Raw genomic sequence first — 22,362 nt, 5'->3', positions numbered from 1 at the left:
CGACAACAGTCGGTGCATGATTGATGGATCTTCTCAGTGCCATTTTCCATTTGCATGCGGCTTGTATAGCTGCTCTGAGTGGAAGGCACAGCACACGGGAGTGAATGGGGCATTGGTATAAAAAAAGGATTGCGAGAGACAGAAACTACATTCTTCATAAACCAGTACCGCACTTCTCTGAGGGGGGACGGGGATTTGATACATTGCTCTTGACAGCCATTCCTTAAATACTTCTTGAGATACCCCGTTATCTCCACACGATACAATAAATGGCATTTTGCTTTCTCGAGGCATTGTATGATGAGACGCTTGTAAAAGAAATTCATTGCATACTTCACCCATCACACAATTGTGTGCTCGGTGGGTGTAAGACGAAACTAAGAGTATCCTAATACAATGAGTTGAAACGAAAAGCGCTTGTGAATTATGTGCTTACAATTTCAAATGTACGGCTGAACATTACAGAGCGAATCTGTAGCAAAATATCATTAGATCATGAAACCCGAAACGTTTACTGGGGATTTCAGAACTACTTCTTTCCGAGTTATCGAAATTTTTCAAGTTTCCACGTAATCACTGCTATCAACACACAAAGCGGAATGCAATTAATTGCAGCACCGCTGAATTTTGAAGCAGTGCCACAGTCATCGAATGCTTGTGCAATACCTTCGCATCAACATAGTTTCCAAAGTGGTTTATCACACACTATGATTTTTAAAAACTCGTTTGTCCAACACGCTTCATATCCTTTGCCGTGTTGTGTCACCCACTGGCTTAAATATTACATTCCAGATGTTGAAATGGGACGCACAGGTCGCAAGTGACTCTTTCAAGGTCGTGTACAGACAGTGCGACGCAACAAGCGCTTGAGGGCGCCGGCAGTCATCGATTATGGCGACCTTCACGAGGAAGGACAGAAGGATTATGCTACTGACAAAGAGTGATGACAACTCAAGGAGGAATATTTGCACTAGTTGATACGTTTTTTAGAGCTTGGTACTCGTCTGCGGCTCCTAAACCTTTTCCACCCTTCTTCTCAATATGATTAATGAATGAATGGTGGAGCGAAAAAGTTATTTAATCAATAGATTGCTTTAAAATGAAGCTAGTTCGATGCCTTTAGTTGTAATGATGTCCTTCGTTGCCAGCCACTTAGCAAGATTTAAATGTTATGTGGCGAATGAAGTGATATAAAAACTTTGGTAGCCCGGCGCAAAAACGAGATTCTTGAGACTGGTTAAAATAAAGCCTCGTTACCTATTTAAATGTACGGGACACACGGAAATTGCAGACTGCATAAGTCTTCTAATACTGTAGTGACAAGCGCCTAGCACAAAAACAACTAAATAAAAAGTAGACAACAAGGTTGACGACGTCCGCTGGGACAATGAGTGGGACAGATTCACGGAAGAGGACGGGGAGGCGGCCCCATCCGTCCGTCGTGACGCGCGGTAACTAGTTGAATAGACTTGACCTTCCGCTGGCCTCTCCCGCGGCCTTCCACCCCGCTCGCAGAGGCCACGTGACGTTGCGCGTGCTGCCAGACCACCGGGTCCTCCCTCCCCCCATCTGTCTAGCATTGTCCAGGCCCACTACAGTAGCCGTGCTTGGAGAGAATCCTCTTTCTCACGGGCTCCCGTTTCCTTTATCGATTTATTTATTTTCATTAATTGCAAATTAATTCACGAATTCACTGATTACACTAAACGGCTAGCGTATAGGCTATGCTGAACGTACAGCGTCCCAAAGGCGTGTAGTTCACAGATATATACAGTCGGGCCTCGTTAATACGACCCCGTATGGACGACTCAAATTATAGACAGTTTTTCTGGGGACCAAACTTTTTTCCATGCATTTACGTCTCGTAATATGAAAACTCGCTGTTCCGGCAATGGACAAGGAGAAACTGCACAGATATCATTCGGGTCCATGCATTTTTGTCACTTTAATATGGACAGTCATGAAAACCAAATCGTTACACTGCTTCAAAGATAATTTCTCGTCTAGATTTTGTTGACACGCACCACATGAGCGCAGTGCTAATGATTGATTGATTGCCCTTTTCGCTTGTGATTTCATATTTTACACTGCGAGGTTGCGCAGTCGATGCACGATTTTTTGTATTGCATGAATTCACTTGAACAAAACTCTGACAGCAGCTTGCGCCTTGTAGAAAGTTGGATTCAGCAACTTTTAGCCGACTGAATGCTGATACTTAGCAGGGGTTTGTAGGAGATGAAAAATAGAAGCCAAATGATTTTTTAATAAAATGCCATCGAGGACAATATGTAACTGCGCCAAAATACATTCGATTGAATCACATTTGAAGCATGACTTTGACCCGGATAATGTTCTTGTAGCTCCTAATACCAACTTCGCTGGACTGTTTTATGCTCAAAATCAGACCTTATCCTTAAGCTTTTTTTTTTTTTTTCACAAAAAATCCTCCGATTCGTTATCAAGGACGACTTGCTTTATGGACATTTTTTAGCGGAAACCAAAGTGTACATATTAGCGAGGCACGACTGTATACATATGGCAGGGAGGGAGATCCTTTGCTTAAAAGGGCCTTGGTTTGGAGGTGTCCGTCCATGGAATTTGGTGACCGAAACGAGCGACCTTCTAATCTCATGTTAATATTTACAGTCAGCGTTCAAGGCAATTAAGCGAGAAATGATCTCTGTCATCAGTATAACAGGATCCTATGCTTTTAAGGGCCTTGGTTTGGAGGTGTCCGTCTATATGGACATTGCAGAGGCAAAAAAAAGTAAAAAAAGAGCGGTCATCTGTATACCGTGTTAACAGTAGTAATGAACGTTCAAGGCACGCGCGAAAAGATATCTGCGCACGTGACGACGTTCAAAGACAGCCTTGAAAATTAAAAAAAAAATCTCATCGTTCTTGGTTGCAACACGTTGTGCCGACGCCATCCATACTGTGCACATACGCCGGCAAAATAATTATCCCTAGTCGTTAAATTTCCCACTTCGAGTTATAGATAAGTTTGCTCTCGCCCTACCATCTGATCTGCAAGCCGTCCTGGTTAGCTCAGTCGGTAGAGCGACTGCCCCAGGGCTCGTCCTGATCCGATTCCCGGATCAGGACGAATTTTTCTTTAACTACGAAGTTTCTGAGAAAGCTGTATAGTTTTCCTTTATAGCCATATGGCCGCGCTTGGGTGGATGTCAGTGAGTAATTACTCCCTTATTATGCATTCCTTTTCTGCAAGAAATCAAGAAAAAAGTATCAAAGCTGCATAGAAATACGGCTCCAAACTTGAGCGTCCAAGCGTATACAGTGGCAAGGAGAAATGGAAGCTCCTGCTGTTCCCGCCGGAAACTCTGGCTTGAAATGCTTTGAAATGGCTTCTCAGCCATTCTCTTACGGCGAAAGTGGCAAAAATTTCTACTTATGGATGAGTATATGCATACGTGTGCAACAGCTTTCATGTTGCCACTAATGAGTGGCGACTTCCCGGCCTTCAAGCTGCGCCTTGTCTCGTGGATAGTGTCGCGTTTCAATCATTTGGGACTGCGAAACGCCTAGCAGGATGACCTGTCTTGCACGTTAGAAAAGCAGCACAAACAAGGAAAAGACGAAAGAGAGGGGACAGACGACGAGTACTGTGTGACAGAGGTATATACGGTGCCTCCTTCGAGCAAAGCATAAAGCGACACGAAAATGTACAGAGAAAAATGACAACTTTATGGCGTGAACCACGAATAACAATCGCTTGGCAATCGTCCGAGTGAGGTCGTTCTTCCTTTTAACGGCCCATTAATTCTTTGCGCCTCGCCTCTGGCGCCTCCATTCCTGTGCATGTTTTATCGCTTTTTAACTGACCGGCTGACCGCAGTGTGAGTGACGGGCTTTCTAAACTGAACACACCGCAAAAGCACCGCTTCTCGGGGATCCTGTGTGTGGGAATCCTCTTCGTGAAAGGCTCCGTGCAGTTGCCGTCAGGAGGCTTAACTTCATGCAACAGTCAAGGGCAGCTCCGGGAGTATTTTTAATATTTTGAGTTGACAACAACATCACATTCCTTGGAATCTCATTTTTCCGGTACAAAAAAAAAAAAAAAAAAAAGAAATCGTTTGTCAGGAAGCCAATTAGATGTGTTTTATAAAAGAGCGAAAACCGGAATGCCGGAACTGAAAATAAGCTTCAGCCAACCTGATGTACAGGGTCATCCACTTCTAGCTGTAACAAGGTCACTCCTTTGAAAGCAACATTACGTCCGATGCAGGCGCATATCGAAGCAAATCGATACAAGCACAGACGGACACTGAGGTGGTGCTTCGCATGGCCAGCCACTTAGCTTCACTGCGTTGGTGTGTCGGACGCAATGGCGCTTTAAAAGCAGTGACAGTGTTGTAGCTAGAAGTGGACGAGGCTCTACATGACGCCCCGACATACTAACCTATGACGTCAAGGATACTACCACGAAACCTATCGTGGGAGCGTTCATTGGCTAAACTGGAGGCCTCGATCGTCACAGCTGCTGTCCCCGTTTTTCTGAAATCATGGAACGCAATCTAACGACGTCATGCACCCAAAGTTTCCTGTAGCAATTAATCTCCCTCACTGAGGCTAAAAATAGAGAAATATAACATCGAAATTAATTTGCAGTGCAGTAAAGTGTCTGACCACTGAGAAGTTGGTTCAAATGACCTCAAAACTTAGGAAAACGTATCGTGAAATAGGTCGGAAAAATGCTATAGAATTGTCCAGGAGAAAAAATTTTCAGCAGCGATGTGGCCGGCTGCAGGGTTAGTAGGGTAAATTACTGACAAATTTGATGAAGATAATGTGCGAATAACGTGCTCACGGTTTGGCCAGGCGGTCCGAACATGCATCAAAGTTAATTCTAAACAAGATGTTATCCATTCTCGCAAGACCACACAGTCCGGTGGGGTATATTCTGATTACTCATATCATACGAGCTTAACATCATTGAAAGCAAAAGCTAACATCCCCAGCCCTAAATCCCATCGTAAAAAAGAAAAAAAAGTGACTACTCTGTCTTTCCCACAAGTTTTATCATTCCCCTTTGAGTCATTTCATTGTCAACTATTCTCACAGCGTTTCACTTCGTGTCAGTCACCCGAAGCCGTCCATACACTTCAAGCATCCACTTCTGCGCCCCTCAAATCATTTTTCACCCAGACTGCAAAATATTGGGACGACCTGTCCGCTGAAGCTTTCGTTCATCATGATAATGGATCTTTCAAGTCATCCATTACGAACTAATATAGTATGTTAGCCCACACTTCATAAATTGCTCTAATGGGCCTTTGAGGTACTGATAAAAAAAATAAAGTAAACGCATCATGCCAACGAACCCACATCGGTAGTACAACTCTGCTGAATGCCGTGATGATGCATATGAACAGAGAGTTCTTTGAACAATCGACATGACTATATTGAAGGGGCATGAAGACGGCAGGCTTGCGTTCAGCCGAGTGCATCATAAAGTTTACGTGACATGTTTAAAATGATGCGACATAGCTCAAGGTAGTAGTATATCGATCTTTTTTGACCATCTTAGAAAAAAGGCGCGAAAAACACGCGCGAACACAAGAAAGGTAACGAGACTGAGCACCAACTAGCCCAGCAACGCGTCCTTTTCCGACCAGTTTTCAATTATAAAAAAAGGACGTCGTCCGTTGACCGAAGAACTGCCGCGAGCACAAAAGAAACTCGTCGTGGTGGATGGCAAATCATTTTACTAACCTAGCTATCTCAGTCCATGTATATTACCAACAATGCTTGGCCCCTTTTCTAAATTTTTGGTGTGTTCCAGGGCTCTGCACTGACTCGGCAAAGAGTAATTTACAATGCTGCATGGCCTAAGGTTAACCTTGCATTGCAAGCGTGTGCGGAAACCTTCTTGGTTGTCATAAGAACTCGAAATACTCGTAACAAAACCCGTCGCTCGCTTCAATTAGCTTAGTGTAGCTTCGAAATTATCGCAGTGTAATTGCTTAGGCAGTGATGTTTAACTAACAAAGCACAATTTAAATTAAAAAAATATAATTGGCTGCTATAGTGTCATGGTCAGGGAAATGTAAAGTGTCAGCTTTTTTAAACAGCTGGAGGTTTTTCTGCTCGTTTCATCAAATTGCTCCTTTTCATTTAGCTGGCGAAAGTGACAGCGGTGACATTATTATTTTGTCGTCTTCTCACATTTGGTCTCATCGTTCGATGTACTTTTTTTCATTATGTCAGCCTCTATGTCAGCTTGTTGTTCCCCTCTCCCTTCCCTTTTGCGGCTTTCTCATTGTAGAGGAGGGACAGGTCGTCAATTAGAATTTCGACCGCAACTATTTAGTTCGAAACTCGTTAAAATGTCATTTCATTTCATTTTTCGCGACGCAAGTGTCGGGCGGGACCAACACTTGTAAAAGGTAGAGAATAAATCTTGAAGACGTTAGAATTTGTACAGTTACAAAAAGACTGAGATAATAATGCAAGCGTACAACAGCGAAGAGTAGAAATAATCGCAAGCGGCATGCGCATTAAGACATTACAGTTAGACGAATAGAAAGATATTGAAATGAAATATTTCCGCGATGTTTTGGCCAATAAACACTGCTGTCTTGAAGGTTTGCGAAGTTGCGGTGTGCAATTCTGAATACTTTACGCGGATGATCGACAAAGGTTTATCTTATTCTGACTAACTAAAAGATAAAGCACAACGAAGTAATATGAATACCAGTCGGAAAATCTACAGAAACATTTCTGTTGTTACGACAGAATTTCTGTTCGGTTTTAGACAGAGAACCTGTTGTAACAATAGATATTCCTGTAGTAACATCAGAGCTTTTTGTAGTTACAACATAAACGTACCACAGAGCTACAGACAATAGAAATCTAGTACAGAAAAACAACAGAACTACAGAGAACTACAGAAAAATATGACGTTTACGACAGAAGTACAGAGCATTCTGTCATATTTTTGACATGGTTCTGTAGTTTTTTACGACTGGGATCGCTTCAATCATAACAGTAAAAAACGTAACGTTATCATACACATGACAGGAACATAAGCTTCCTTGCGTCTTTGACTAAACCTCTTCATTGGAAGCAATTCATCTTGGTGAATGACTTTCTACGTGCCGGGACTTGATGCAGGGCTTGATGGAGGGCTCCGGACTATAGTTTCGGCCACTTGGAAGTCGTTCATTTATTCCGAAACGGCATGCTGACAAATAGAAGGTGGCATGCATCAATAGATTGTCACTATATAAACCAAATATGAGTGTCACGTGCGCCGAGTCCGTTAGCAATCTTTCGTCGACAGCGATTATTTCGCGGATCGCGGAGGCTATATGGTTCAGAGCCGATGTCCCGACTGTAAATCGTGACTGGCGGAGAGGAGAGATTTTTTTTTTTTTTATCTCCTTTGTTGTTGTTGTTTTTTTCGCCAGTAAACTGTCTTTTGATGCCGGCCAAGGGTGGACATGTATAGTCGGAAGGAGCCAGGGGATCAGTTTTCGCTGCGAATGTAAAAACAGTTCATAGTTGTGCTGTGGTTCTCCATTGAATTTCTAGTACATCTCCATTGAAACGTGGCCGCTATGGTCGGAATTCAAAACGGCGAGCTGTTGCTCGGCAGTCGAACACCGAAACCATTATGTTTGCATAGAGCAGCTCTTGCACGAGTGCTCATAGCTGCTAATGAGAAGGAGTGCTTCGGTGTAAACGCTATCGACAAAGTTCGCGGTGTCCAGAGACAAGTGTGCGTGCACTGGTAAGCCCTTCATTTCCGGTAACCTCCTTCCTCCTCTGAGCCCAGAAACACGCTCTGCGTCAGTAACTGGAGCTGCAGCCGCTTGAAGCGGTTGGCACAAGGGCACGCTTTGGAGAGCGCTCTCCACAGAGTTCAAGGTGACGAGTGGAGAATTTGTGCGCCTAGATAAGTCTTCTCTATCGACAACGTATCAGGTCCCCGCCTTTACTCTCCCCCTAGATGCGTTGCGCGCCAGACACAAAACTTCCGTCCCGAGAGTGGCGTGACAGACATGCCACCTCTAGGCGGAACCCCATCACAACAAATTTGTCGAGCATGTTTTTTGTTCAAAATCGGGAAGATGTGCACAGGCTCGGTTCATAAGCTTGGGAAGTGAACAGAGGAACTCACGTGAGCTTCTGCGAATTCATGCCGCCTGAAGTGCGAAACTGCGATGAATTCTACTCTCGTTTTAATTCGGGCTGCGTGTCGAGGCCGCTGAGTTGACACTTATGGCATGCGTTTCCATGTGCCGCCAAGCACAGGTGGCCGCAGTCTGATTGCTTTGGAGCGGCCAGCTTCTGCGGAAAGCAACAGCCGGATGTTTCTCGTTGGTAAACACTGCTGTCCCTTGCTGCTACACTTTTTTCTTTTTTTTTGCAGTAGAGCATACTCGCTGACGTTGACTGCCTTCCATTCTCTTTTGCTGCAGTTCTTCTCGGCATATGGAGCAATAAATTGGCACCCTTAGTGACTGAAGAACTGAAGAGGTGACCCTGGCCATACGCTTGACCGGCTTAGCGAGAAGACTGCAGATTATCCATGGCCTAGTGCAAGCAACTCGGGTAAACGCTGGCTCCCTCCCTTCCCTCCCTCCCTCCCTCCCTCCCTCCCTGTATTGGATTCGTTATTTCGAGTTAGTCAAAGAATTGGGCCCTACGGGCGTCTGAGGGGAATCAGAATATATTCGTTAAATCGGCAGATTCGTTAAATCGAGTTTTGACTGTATATTGCACACTGAAAACTGAGGAGCTAATTATAACGCATGATTTCCCCTTCATGCGTAAGAACAATGCGTCTGAAGAATCAAATTTTAAACACGCAGGTGTAACTATAATTAGCCCCGTCTATCGTTGCTGATTCCACAGGCTATAGATATACAGCCGGGCACATGCAGCTTCCCACGATGCGCCTGCATGCTACGCTGTATACACGAGAATGCCAAGTTCATCTTTGGCTTCTCTGGCCGAATGTTAAAATATTCTCCTCACATTTGAGCGCGGTTACTGAAAAACCTCGATATTCCGGTGCCTTTTTTTTTTCTTGCTTCACTTTCTCCTCCCTCCCTCTCACCTTCAAGGGTCAGGAACCTGCGCGCTTAAATATCGCCTATTTTACGCCGTAGAAATACTGCACATATGTCAGTGGCTCTATTGGCGTGCGCCGGGAGAGAGCTCCGCTGAAAGGTGAACAGGCACGTAAGCCTCTTTGCTCAGGCTGCAAAGGCAGGAGTTGGGAAGCTTCGTTAAGCTGCTGCTAGAGTACGTCGCAGCGGTACTACCGCTTCCAAGTGAAAGCGAAACTACCAATAAAAGTTTTGGGAACTCTTCGTTTTCTAGAACAAAACTATAAGCGGGAGTTGATGCTAGCCGTGATGTTTACAATGACTACCGTACTGCATTGTTAAGTATAGATCTATGATATATTTCGTTTCGGTGAAGATTGTGTGCTATTACTCACGCTATGAACACGCGCTGCCACTCTTCAGCACTAGATGCCACTGCTATCACATCCTCGCTGTCTCTTATTGTCTCACTCGTTCACATCTATCGTAAGCTATACTCATGAGCCTGCATGCTGCTAATTCCGTTGGCGTCCTTCAAAAGTACCGCGATTTTCATAAGGTGACGTAATAGCCAGTTCGCAATGTGTTATGAATAGGCCGGATTTCCATGATGGTCACGTTGCCGCGAGGTATTTTTGTTGATGACGTTGGGCGACGGCGTATTGTTCTGCACGTACGAAACAGCACCGAAAGAACTGTCCCTGCAAAAAGGCGATACGATACGCTCGACATCCAGCGTGCGCCTGTGTTCATTTTTGTAGCTAGAGCTACATTCGGCTACCAGTCGAGCATTTCGCTGTGGAACCGCTCTAGAATTTGTGAAATGCGCCGCGGAGAGGAGGAGCAGGTGCGAGGGGCGTGACATCAGAGCTTCGCTGCAGGGTGCAGCCGCCGCTGAGGTGCGCGACGTCACGCGGGTGCCACGTGTCCGCTATGCGCGCAACTGCGTGTATAAACGGAGGCGAGACATGGCGGCCGCAGCATAGTCGTTTAGCATGGAGAAGGAGAGGCCGGGCCGCTGCTCAACGACGGTATTGACAGGAGATGCTCAGTTCCTGGGATCCATGGTAGTTGTCACCTGGCGATTGGCCATTCAGCAGAGAAAGAATGAATGCCGAAAGGCCAAGCGAGCAGCAGAGACGCCTCGCCAAGTGGAGACGCCAGTATTCGGAGCGTAACTGGCGGCGCATAGCAGCTCAGATGGAGCCTTCGGAAGATCAAGGGGAACCGACGACAGAGACAGAATAGGATGTAAAGGCCCGTCGTGTAACTGATCATACCGTTCGACTGTGAGAAAGTTCATCAGCGACTCGAACATTTGAAGCAGACTTCGTGAACAGTATACAAAGCAAAGCGCAAAAAACGAAAAAAAAAAAAAAAAAACGACAAAGGACGAGGTGACAAGACAAGCGCTTGTGCTGTCCTCACCTCGTCCTTTGTCTTTTTTTTTTGTGCTTTGTGTGACGATGAACCAGCACGCCCAAACATTTTCCCTTCTGAAGTGAACAATACGTTTGGACACATGTGCAGTGTGTGTGAAGGACTGTGGACACATGTTACTACACTGATCACCGGGCCGTCTTCCTTTCTGTGCGTGAAACAAAAATAAAAATGATGTGTGACGACCAGTGTATCTTCATTGCTAATCAATATAAGCTCAACAATAGGGTCGGTAACTTGCCGAAACCAGAGGAAAGTAGCTCTCGCTACGTATATCCTTGTGTAGCCGAGCTAAGACAGTGCCGATGGCGAGTAGGCACCTGGTAGGTGATAGATGGCAGTGCAAATAGCGGCATTGATTGGTCGGTGCTGTGTGACGTCACAATATCAGATGAAATGCAAGTTGGAAGGAGCTGTCAGCTCGGGCAGTTCCTTTCGCAGGGAAAAATGAGATGGGAATCGGACCAGTCGGGTCCGTTGCAGCAGTCCTCATTTGAAGCATGCGCTGACTCGAAAAATTACGAGCCTGTCTCTGGCAGGTGGTAGTTGTCAGGTAGCATGGCTGGGCACTGATCGTTCGGAGGTGTCATTTCCACCTGCAATGAAATTGCTGCAGCACAATAAAATTCAGAAACTAACATTGCAACTTCTTATTTTTTTTTATATATATAGGCGATACCATAATCATGTAGCGTGCTCTAGAAGAGTAACGGTCATGCGTATAAGCCGTATGAACTTCACTGATCGTTTGTGAATTTTCGTTACCGGGCGCCGTCATCTTGAGTCCTGGCCTAACCGAAAGGTGTACGCAGTCGAATGCTGGCGGTGTAGCCTCGAAACCGAAAGCGTACACAGAGCGCGAAATGCCATCAACAGCTGACATCGCGTCCCAGAATGCGCGCAAGAACGTCGCGTACAGAGTGGCATTATGTGCAAGACAACAACAACAAAAACTTTCGTTCGCGGTCATTTGCTGTTACGTTCACATCCAACCTCGCTCTGCATAACGCACTTCCCCCGCTTTCTGATGGCACGCGCCGGAATGCTATAGCTGCACGCCTTCGAAAGCTATAATCTCTAGGCGCGCGCAGTGACAACTCTTGTGACCATATGGAAACTCATTGTTTGCGCAGCCATTCTGATCACGTGGAAGCCGTTTCAAGTGTCTGGCAAAGAGAGAACTCGTTTACACTAAGTGCTCATCGCAGCTCAGAAAGAAAGCAATAATATGTCAAGAAGCCATACAGTTCGCGAAGTGCTGTGACAACCAAGGAAAACCCATACACGCTGTTCTTTACTGCCCAAACGTGCACCCTTCAAAGCCAGAGTCGTCTGTGGCTATCAGTGTGCGAAGGAGATAACGGAATAGCTTTTACACCGTAGCAATGGCACGTGCTGGTGGCGCGTATCACTTGAACGAGTGGTTTATCGTTCCTCACTCACGGCTGCGGTTTCCGAGAGGTTTCGGAAGTGCAGGGTCGCCCATTCCTGCCAGTAATGCGCTCTATTTTCGTGTAGTTATCGAGCACAGCATTCCTCAGCAAGTTACAATGTCCAACACTTCCGCAGTATTCTTGTCAATGGATTTTATTCCGAAGAAGATTGTGAAGAGCGACTTTTTGCTGTGCCAATAGTTATAGTGTCTCGCCAGATACGCTTGCAAACTGTCCCTTGCCATGAAGAAACACAATGCTTGTGGCAGCCTGATCCTGTATGTGCTGTTCACGCGCCTCCTACGGTTGCCAGTGGGAGCATAATCTCTTCCATCATTGTTACATATTTAGTAGTTCAACTCACCGCGTATTCATTAATTCCTTATTAGGGTTACTCGCTTATTCGCATTTATTCGCTCATTCGGTCACGCACTTATCCATTCACCCACTCGATGCCTCATTCACCGAATCACTCTCACTCACTCACTCACTCACTCACTCACTCACTCACTCACTCACTCACTCACTCACTCACTCACTCACTCACTCACTCACTCACTCAATCAAGTAATTCTTTCACTCAGTCCGTGTACTTATATTCAAAGCAATCACGCACGTATTCTCTGAACCATTCCCCTTACTCACTCAACCATTTATTGAGTCCGCTCACTCAATCCACTCAGACTAGTTCAGCCAATCAATCAATCAACTCTCACTCAGTCCATGTACTCCAGTTATTCAGTCCACTCACTCACGTCTACATTCTCTGAATCAATACACTCACTCACTCAACCATTTACACACACACACACACACACACACACACACACACACACACACACACACACACACACACACACACACACACACACACACACACACACACACACACACACACACACACACACACACACACACACACACACACACACACACACACACACACACACACACACACACACACACACACGCGCGCGCGCGTTCACCCACCCACTCAATCAATCCACTCTTTCACTGCGTCCACGCATTCTTCACTCATTCAGTCATCATCATCCCCATCAGCCGGACTATATACCCACTGCAGGGCAAAGGCCTCTCCCATTTCCCTCCTGTTAATCTATCCCTATGCTAGTTGCCTCGGGAAGGAACAGCAGTTTATATTAGGTAGCGAAGCACTGGAAGTAGTAGGCGAATATGTCTGCTTAGGACAGGTAGTAACCACAGATCCGGACCATGAAAAGGAAATAACAAGAGGAATAAGATTGGGATGGAGCGCATATGGCAAGCACTCGCAGATTATGAATAGCAGCTTACCGGTATCGCTCAAGAGAAAAGTATACAACATTTGCATCTTACCTGTTGTTGCAACGCCTGCAGGGCCGAAGCCGAAGGTAGCGAAGGCCAGTGAGGCGAGGCGACGAGGCCCCACGGAAGCGAGGAGCAGTGCAAATTTATTTACATCATGGTAAAGATTTTAGAGAAAGTCTCCCAATGTCTCCAGCAATGGTCAGACCCCGGTTTTTCTACACTGTCTTGTCCCTAGATACCTAGATAGGGAATCCTTTGTCCTTGAGCACTGGCCAATCGAAGAGCACCAATTGGCATTTTTGCACACAGCACCACGAAGATCCGCCTTCCGAAATCCTACGCGTAGGCCATGGCACGTCGATGAATACGTCACCAGCTTCCCACGGGTAGACCTGGTTATTGACGCTGCGGAAGCGAGGATATCATATTGTCGGCGCGTCTGTTCTCTCAGGCTTAGTAACAGTAAACCGACCACAATGCGGGGCCGGTGATGCCTGCCTCTTTCTTCCACCGCTGCCCTTGGGAAGAGCGTATTTCAAAGGCAGATCCCGGAGCGTTCGCCGCGCCTGGGTATCCGATGCCACGCGAGCTTGTTGCCTTGACCGCTGTCGTCGAGGCAGGCCTGTTGCTATGTCCAGGTTGATAACCGCTTCCTCAAGTGCCCCTGGCAATGAAGACACGCTGGCGCCTTCGCAGACGTGACCGCACAGACATCACACTGTACTCACCTAAGGGGCTGAAACGTGGAGGCTAACCAAGAGGGTTCTACTTAAGTTGAGGACAACTCAGAGGGCTATGGAACGAAATATGGTAGGGGTAACATTAAGAGATAGGAAGCGTGCACAGTGGGTCAGAGAAATAACTCAATTTACTGACATTCTAGTGGAAATTAAGAAGAAGAAATGGGCATGGGCAGGGCATGTTGTGCGAAGAGAGGATAACCGATGGTCGATTAGGGTAACAAACTGGATTCCAAGGGAAGGAAAGCGTAGCAGGGGGCGGCAGAAAGTTAGGTGGGCGCATGAGGTTAAGAAGTTCGCTGGGGTCAAGTGGATGCAGCTAGCACAGAATCGGGTTAATTGGAGAAATATGGGAGAGGCCTTCGCCCCGCAGTGGGTATAGTTAGGCTGCTGCTGCTGCTGCTGCTGCTGATGATGATGATGATGCTAGTTGCATCCATTCGGTTCCTGCCAACTTCCTATTCGCATCCGCCCACCTAACGTTTTGTCGTCCCCTTCTACGCTTCCCTTCGCTTGGAATCTAATATGTTAGCTTTAGAAAGCATCGTTATCCTCTCTTCGCACTACATACCCTGCCCATGCACATTTCTTCTTCTTAATTTCCACTAGAATGACATTAACTCGAGTTATCTCTCTGACCCACTCTGCCCGCTTACTATCTCGTAACGTTACACCTACCATTTTCTGTTCCATAGCTCTCTGTAGTGTCCTAAGCTTAAGTAGACTCTTTCCTTAGCCTCCACTTTTCAGCCCCATAGGTGAGTACAGGTGAGACTCATTCAGTCTTTCAGTCCAGTCACTAACTCCGCTCACTCAACCATTTACTCAGTCATTCAATTAATCCACTAACTCACACACACTCGTTCACCCACCCACTCACTCAATCGACTCGTTCACTCATTTGCGCACTCACTCTTCAGTCCAGTCACTCATCCACTCATCCTGTAATGTAAATCACTCCACTCATTCAACTGACGCACTCATTAACGCATCTGTTGAGTACAATCACTCATGCACTCATTCTTTATATCAGTCCACTCACTGCTCATTCGCTTACCCAACCACTCACTCACTCACTCACTCACTCACTCACTCACTCACTCACTCACTCACTCACTCACTCACTCACTCACTCACTCACTCACTCACTCACTCACTCACTCACTCACTCACTCACTCAATGAATACCATCAAAAATAGGTTTTCTGAAATTTAAAATCGGCTTTTCTCCAGCGGCGGGGGATGCGACAAAATAAACGATCGTATTAGTTATATAGTATAGGCTCTTGAAAAAATGCGAATGCTAAATTTTTTACCCATATATTACAGTTAGGCGCCTCGTTCCAATTAAGGGTTTCAGTGGACCATTCGTGATATGGCCGTATCGGTTCTTTAGAATTTCAAAACTGTTACTTATTTTACGTCACTATGGGCCGCAACGAATTCTGGTCATCGTGTGAAATCGAAACCGCGCTGCTTACAACGCAACACGCGATGCCGCACCCACGAGTACACGTCGCTGACGCACGTTAAGGAACCCCAGATGGTCGAAATTACTCCGGAGCCCTCCACTACGATAGTTCTTTCTTTCTTTCTTTCTTTCTTTCTTTCTTTCTTTCTTTCTTTCTTTCTTTCTTTCTTTCTTTCTTTCTTTCTTTCTTTCTTTCTTTCTTTCTTTCTTTCTTTCTTTCACACCCACCTACCTCCCTTCTCTTACGGTGCGGTTCAGTTGTCCACAGAACAAGTATGACAGACTGCACGGTCTCTGGAAGTGTAACTTCAGTTACGATATCAGCAACTCTCGAGGATTTTTTTTTTTTTTTTTGGCGACCGTGGTGCGAAGAAAGCCCAGTCGCACTGTCGGCTTGCTGCCGCACTGGTGAGACAGGCTGGTTTCGTGTTCGATGTCGATGTAACCGTCTTGAGAGTATTATCGAAGGACCGTGGTGTATTTGGGCATGGTCGGTGACCCGAACCGAAAACCACGTCCCTTCCAAAATGACCCAAGGTATAGTGAGGCGGGTTGCTGGGGGTTACGCAATGATGTTGATGTGTCGACAGGTTGTGCGAAAAAAAAGAGCAACGAATGCAAGCTTAATTGTGTGTGTGTGTGTGTGTGTGTGTGTGTGTGTGTGTGTGTGTGTGTGTGTGTGTGTGTGTGTGTGTGTGTGTGTGTGTGTGTGTGTGTGTGTGTGTGTGTGTGTGTGTGTGTGTGTGTGTGTGTGTGTGTGTGTGTGTGTGTGTGTGTGTGTGTGTGTGTGTGTGTGTGTGTGTGTGTGTGTGTGTGTGTGTGTGTGTGTGTGTGTGTGTGTGTGTGTGTGTGTGTGTGTGTGTGTGTGTGTGTGTGTGTGTGTGTGTGTGTGTGTGTGTGTGTGTGTGTGTGTGTGTGTGTGTGTGTGTGTGTGTGTGTGTGTGTGTGTGTGTGTGTGTGTGTGTGTGTGTGTGTGTGTGTGTGTGTTTGCTAATTGCCAGATGCATTTTTTTTTTCTAATTTCTTTCAATGTACCTGTCATCGTCTTTCGCAACAAAATCACTTGTAACTGCGCGCGTCTAGCTTACCGACTCCACTGTTATCATAGAACGCTTCTATTACGATTCTGTCTCCATGTCCTTTCTGCTAGCTAATTGTCAATGACATAAGCGAGGGCGTGCCCCTGCAATTGTTTTGTTTGAGTCGATAACGAAAAGTGGAAGCGGAGTATGACCTCGCTTTAGCCAGTGACAACGAGCGGGAAAGGCCAAAAGGGGAGGGGAGGGGGGGTAAATGCAGGGACGCTTAAGTGACCACAAAAGCCCAATGCGACAGCATTAGAACCAGCGTTGCTGCTGCACGTTTGTACGTAAACTCTTTTAGCACATACACAATGTAGTCACAGCCATTGTACCTTTATTCTGCACGTACATAGCCATGTGCTACTAATACCTTCGTCCAGTTCATCTCCATACATATCTTCTCTCAACTTGCTAGTCAATTGATTGCGGTCGTCTCTGTTACACATGTATATGGGAGCAAGAATGTACGTAGATATACTTGTGGTACCGTATTTATTGCAATATAAGCCAATAAATATTTTTAAGCGCACGAAATGAGATACGCATTATTAATATAAACAGCGCGAACACGAAGACAAAGGACAAGATAAAAGAAGCGCTGACTCACAACTAAGCCTAAGCCCTTTATTCCAAGGCCCAGAAAAAACAAACATGAAGAAAACAAAACAGTCACGTGAAACAACCCCTGGGTTCACCTGCTGCATAAAAAATCACTTAAAAAAGACACCTCTTTGCTTGAAAGAGCTAGAGAAGTCTTGCTGACACACTTATTGTCCGTTGAAATAAAATATGATTCCACTATCTCTCTCGTTATCTTCTTTTTGTAGCGATATAAAATCCTGACACTGTCAAACTTAGGAGTGCACTTCTTCTTCTCCTTCTTCATTATTTCACATGACTGGCAATGTGATACCAGAAACGTTTTGTCCTTTCCACTTTCCAAGTTGTTCCGGTGTTCCTGTAGTCTCTTATTATTACATCGTCCTGTTTGTCCTATATAACTGGCTCCACAAGAGAGTGGAAGCCTGTACACAACACCTGTCTTGCATCCAACAATGCACAACAAAGTATCTTGGTGAGATACGCAATTGTTAGGTTGTTAGGTCGGCTTAGATTCGAGGTTTAGTACAATGCAACAAACGAAGAAAATTAATTGAAATTAAATCATTGACAAGCAAATGACGCTCCCGCAGAACCCGATCATAGGCCAGCAGTGTAGCAATTACTATACACCCACTCGTATAGCCGGCGGAAGCCGTTGGGAGGATTTGTGGCAGCCTGCGCTCTGGTTACGAACGGCGTTTGAGAGTGCAAGTTTCGGGCGGGAGGCTCTTAGAACTATCCTTGAAGGCTAACTGCGATTTCTTAACAGTTCCCACCAGTGTTATTTCACGTAACGAGCGTGCCGATAAAAACATCGCGCCTTCACCTCTTTAATCCTCGAATCCTGCAGGCATCTTCGACGTAGTGAAAGCTGCTCATACATGGTGGCGGGACAGAACAGTTGTTTTTTCTTTTAAATTAAAATTTTTATGCTTATAAATCTATCATTGGGTTAAAACTGCAATAAGTCTTAATAAAATTGGACCGATTCTACAAAAACAGTATAGAAATATGAAATCGTCCAGAGGCGCACCGCAATTTATGGTTTCTTTCTTTAACAACGCATTTCTGCTTACTTGCTTTCGGTGGTCCGAAAGCAAGATTTGTACTCGAAAAGAAATGAGGATTACGGAGGATTACGGTGGCATGGTAGCCACAGTAAGCCAGACCTTAATAGGGACGGTATCGTGCTATTCTATAACTCTATAATGACACCGGAATGCTGTCTATATGGGAGCGAGAAGAAGTAGGCCCGTCATCCGTGCATGAAGGACCTGTCACGATGTAATGACGCAACCTGCCCAGTACAAGGCTATCCATTTAATTAGCCTGATGGACGCGGCCTTCACATTCGTATATTCAACGGTGCAACGCAAATGATCTTAAGGTTAATAAATAACTTCAGCTTGGAGCAAAAGTCGCCGTCATAGATGCAGGTGGGGTGACGTTTTATATTTAACGCCGCTGTACCGAGATAATTAAGTCGTCGACTGTCGAGTTAAACATGATGCTGTTCATCTAGCTTTCCCAACCGCCAAAATTGAAGGTGCCCACGAAAACGCCTCGAAGTCACGTGGTTTCCTGGAGGTTTCCTAGGTTGCCAAGTTTACCCCCGGTGTTTTTCTTCGTATTATAGTTTCACGACGCACCCCTCCAATAGCTGAGGCTGCCGAACCTAGAACACTCGCTTTTCAGCTTTGACCAATCAGGGTATAGGATGTAATATTCGAAGGCAAGTGTTGAGACGGGAGCACAGAAGCCCTTTCGTCTTGAAGGTCCACTGCACTGAAGGCCTACCGGAATAGCAGGCAACAGAAAACCTGCGATCCAACGGCTCATTTATCCAGTCACGTTTACACGTGTCGTGCAGGGGCCACCTTTGCACGAAGCTGTGCGAAGGTCGCTGACACAGCTGTGATTTGCCGCCGACCTTACTGGAGTCTGTGCTGGACTGAAGGTCATATATAGTGTTGCTGGGATAAAATTCAGTTGCACAAAAACGACCTTGATACGTTGTGGCTACCGAATGAGGCACCAGATATAGTTTCAGTGTTTCAGAAAATGGAGTAAGTCATTCAGACCCCGCACAGGTACAGTCATGCCGCTACAAAAGAAAGATGTACAGCTTCCACACGAACTTCGTAGCTCAAGAGAAATTTGCTTTTGTAGTTAAAGAGGAAAAACTCCCTTTTTACTCCACCTTGAGGGACTCCCCTAAACTTTGGATCAATAATAAGATAGTTTCGTATATGTTATAAAGCGAAGAACACAGTGGAAAAAAAAAAAAAAAGAACCTGGAAATTTAATGCAACGAGTTTGTATTCCCAGAATCAGATATACCGAGATAAATAACATTAGGCGAAGCAACCACAAGGAGCAATATGTCATACTGAGATCAAGAAGCGCTTGTGCGAAAATCTGTAGCTCTCCCCTTTGGTGCTTTGCTGCGTGTCGGCTGGCATAAAAACTATATGTTGTCATGTATGATAAATAATTGGTTTAAGTGTAAACTTTCAACAACGGCAAAATGGGTGACGTACAATGCTGAAAAGAAGAAGAAAAAATCTTGACTCAGAGACATCGGGCTCTCGGCATTTGCCAAAAGGAAAAAAAAAAAAAAATATTCCGGTCGTTATCCACTTACGTCTTGTCATTATTTTCTTGAATCACTGGTGTCGTTCATGTGTAATCAGCTTAAGCGGATGACTGATTGCTCAGATCGGAGAACAAGCTTGTTTTTTCTTTTTCTTTTTTTTTTTCAGATCTTAACCAGATCATATTGTCAAGACTGCGTTTTAACGAACGTAGAAAAACATTCAGCTGTATTGGCAAATGGCATGAGTTTATTTGCGTGACCTTTCTCCGTGCTGCCTTCATAAAAATGCAACAAAGTTTCAGGACGAATATCTATAGTTTAAAGTCGTGCGCGGGAGGACACGTGTTCAAATCAGTGTCAAAGTGAAGTACGAGAAACTGGGAGGACCGCAGGATGCAGGAGGCCGATTTAAAAACAGAGCAGCCATGCGGTTCTTAAAAAAAGTTTACTATGTGGAAGCTAAATAAGTATTCTGATTTACAACGGCACGTCGGCTGCAGAAGGGATTCATTATTCAAGAAACACCTTCAACGACAGATATGTACATTGTAATGTACGTGAATCTGAAGAGGGTGTCTGTGTGAGAATGTTTGTGTATGTGTGGGTGCGTGTGACTCAGCCGAATCGGTTCTACACAGGCTTATTTCAGTACAAGGCGAGTTGAAGTCATACGATCAAATGGCCTCCTTGAAGCATTGTATTCTCCTGTGACACACTGTATTCGGAAGATGTATGCATTTTCTTTTGTACCCTCTGTAAAACTCTGCTCTTACAGTACTCCCACTGCTGTTTGCACACAGAGAACGAAAACGGTAGAGAGGAGGAACGCGATCTTTCTCCGTGTTCTACATAAACAATGATTATCGTCTCCTCACCATGACTCGTCGATAGTGGGCAGCCGTCGGATGCTTTTGGTATGAAGCTGCTGTACGCCCATGGTGTTGGCTCCGAAGCGTCGTCGGTGCAATGAGATTCACTCGGATCTTGACACGCGGCAGTCCGCGAGCGTTTGTTGGCTGATGTGCGCTACGCCGGCTTCTGCGATCGCGACGAAAGGCGAACAGCGGCGCGTTGTCGCCTCCTCTCCTCTGCCCTCCCCAGATGTGCGCGCGTCGTCGGGTCCATAGAGCACGCGCCGGGTGGCGCTGCAGCACGCCTCGCACTTAAGTCCCATTACATCGCATTACCTCGCACTGAAGTCCTCGCACAGAGACCTGAAGGAGGAGGTACTCGGTGAACAGCTGCTAGAGAGAGTACTTTTTTCGCTTACGCGAGTGCGGCGGGCTTGACCACCTGTCTACAGCGTCTCAAAGAAAGAGATGATCACACTGATTCGAGCTCCCGGTACAGAAAAGCAGCCGAAAACATAATCTTTTTGCCCCTTTTTCGTATTGCTTTCCTCAATTAAAAAAAGCAAAAACGTTTTTCAATAGAAGATATCCCGTGAGCATTATTCGCATTACTCTCTCTTCTCACCCTTTAAACAAGAACGGACGAACGAGGGAACGAATGAATGAATTAATTAATTAATGAGTGAATTACAGCTATGCATTTTCTCATAATCTTCAAAGCTCGATGCAAATTTGCCTTACCCCACCGCTTATGCGGGGCAGTCATTATAACAAGTAAGGTAATTCGGATGTTGCGAGACCCGATTAAAATTTTCATTTTTTTTTTAGGCTCATTTTAGGACAATTTCATTAAGGTCATTGCTCCTTCCAGTCGGTTATTACGATCTTAACATGTAACAACTACTGCTCGCCCTGTTTATCTTCCTAGGCATATATATGGTGGTCTCGGCTTCGGGCCCTGAACCATGAGGAGTTTTTCTTCGGCTCTGTGTATTTGAGAAACTTTTATTGCTATTTTATGCTCGGGTGGATAAGAGCTTGATTTGTAATCTTTTCCGCGTGTAGGACTCCTCGCAGCCGTTTCAGTTAGCGATGGTACCCTCTGTGGAGGTTAAAACATTGACTATGGAATCGACTTATGAAGGATTTTGGTTGGTTGAAATGTGTGCTCATAGTTAGCTCCTCCGTTCCTTCCACCTGGCAAGTCAGGGCGTCATAAGATTCCCCATTTTCTTTAAACGGGGAAGGGTGTTGCAGAGGACTCTTAAAAAATCCTAATTGACATAATATGTTAAAAATTAAAAAAAAATGCTTTGTGGAGCACTCTGAGTGGCAGCAGAGGATTTTTACTGTAAAAAATCCTCAAACTACATAGTTTATTAACGAGGCTCTGCTAATTATCCTCGAAATTAACACAGATGGGTAGGTGAGTGGGGAGTTCGAAGCCCCAGAGAACATATTGATGAAGAAGCACCCCGTTTTTAAAGCCCTACAACATGATTCTTGGAAATCTACTAATAAAGCGCTGCTTTTTGCACAACAGTGAAACTGGGAGCTCATTGGACGCGCCGGAAATGCAAGGGAAACGCGACGACCATACACACATGAGGTGTTGCGGTGACAATGGCGGCCAATTTGAACTACGTGCGATATTGTTCCACATCAGGTGTTACACTATCCTGCTTCGTGCAGCGAGGAGGACATCAATCAGTGCCAACTGCGTTATTTTTTATATAAAGCGAAACTTTCGTGGGCGCCTCT

General features: G+C 45.4%; 1 protein-coding gene across 1 annotated transcript in view; it reads right to left on the bottom strand.

Annotated features, from left to right (window-relative positions):
- The window catches only part of LOC146175824 (equilibrative nucleoside transporter 2-like), an 83,772-nt gene extending 63,015 nt beyond the window's left edge, over positions 1-20,757 (bottom strand). Inside the window, exon 1 of the mRNA XM_084582177.1 lies at positions 20,626-20,757. Within this exon, the coding sequence (XP_084438303.1) occupies positions 20,626-20,687 (62 nt within the window). The 5' untranslated portion in view covers positions 20,688-20,757. The remainder of the gene's footprint in view (positions 1-20,625) is intronic.
- Between the last annotated feature and the right edge of the window lie 1,605 nt (positions 20,758-22,362).

This window comes from Amblyomma maculatum, chromosome 10 (genome assembly GCF_055883805.1).
Source record: "Amblyomma maculatum isolate TAMU_Amacu chromosome 10, ASM5588380v1, whole genome shotgun sequence".
Lineage (NCBI taxonomy): Eukaryota > Metazoa > Arthropoda > Arachnida > Ixodida > Ixodidae > Amblyomma > Amblyomma maculatum.
Note: the sequence above shows the minus strand (reverse complement) of the source record. Positions and strands in the feature narration are given on the sequence as shown.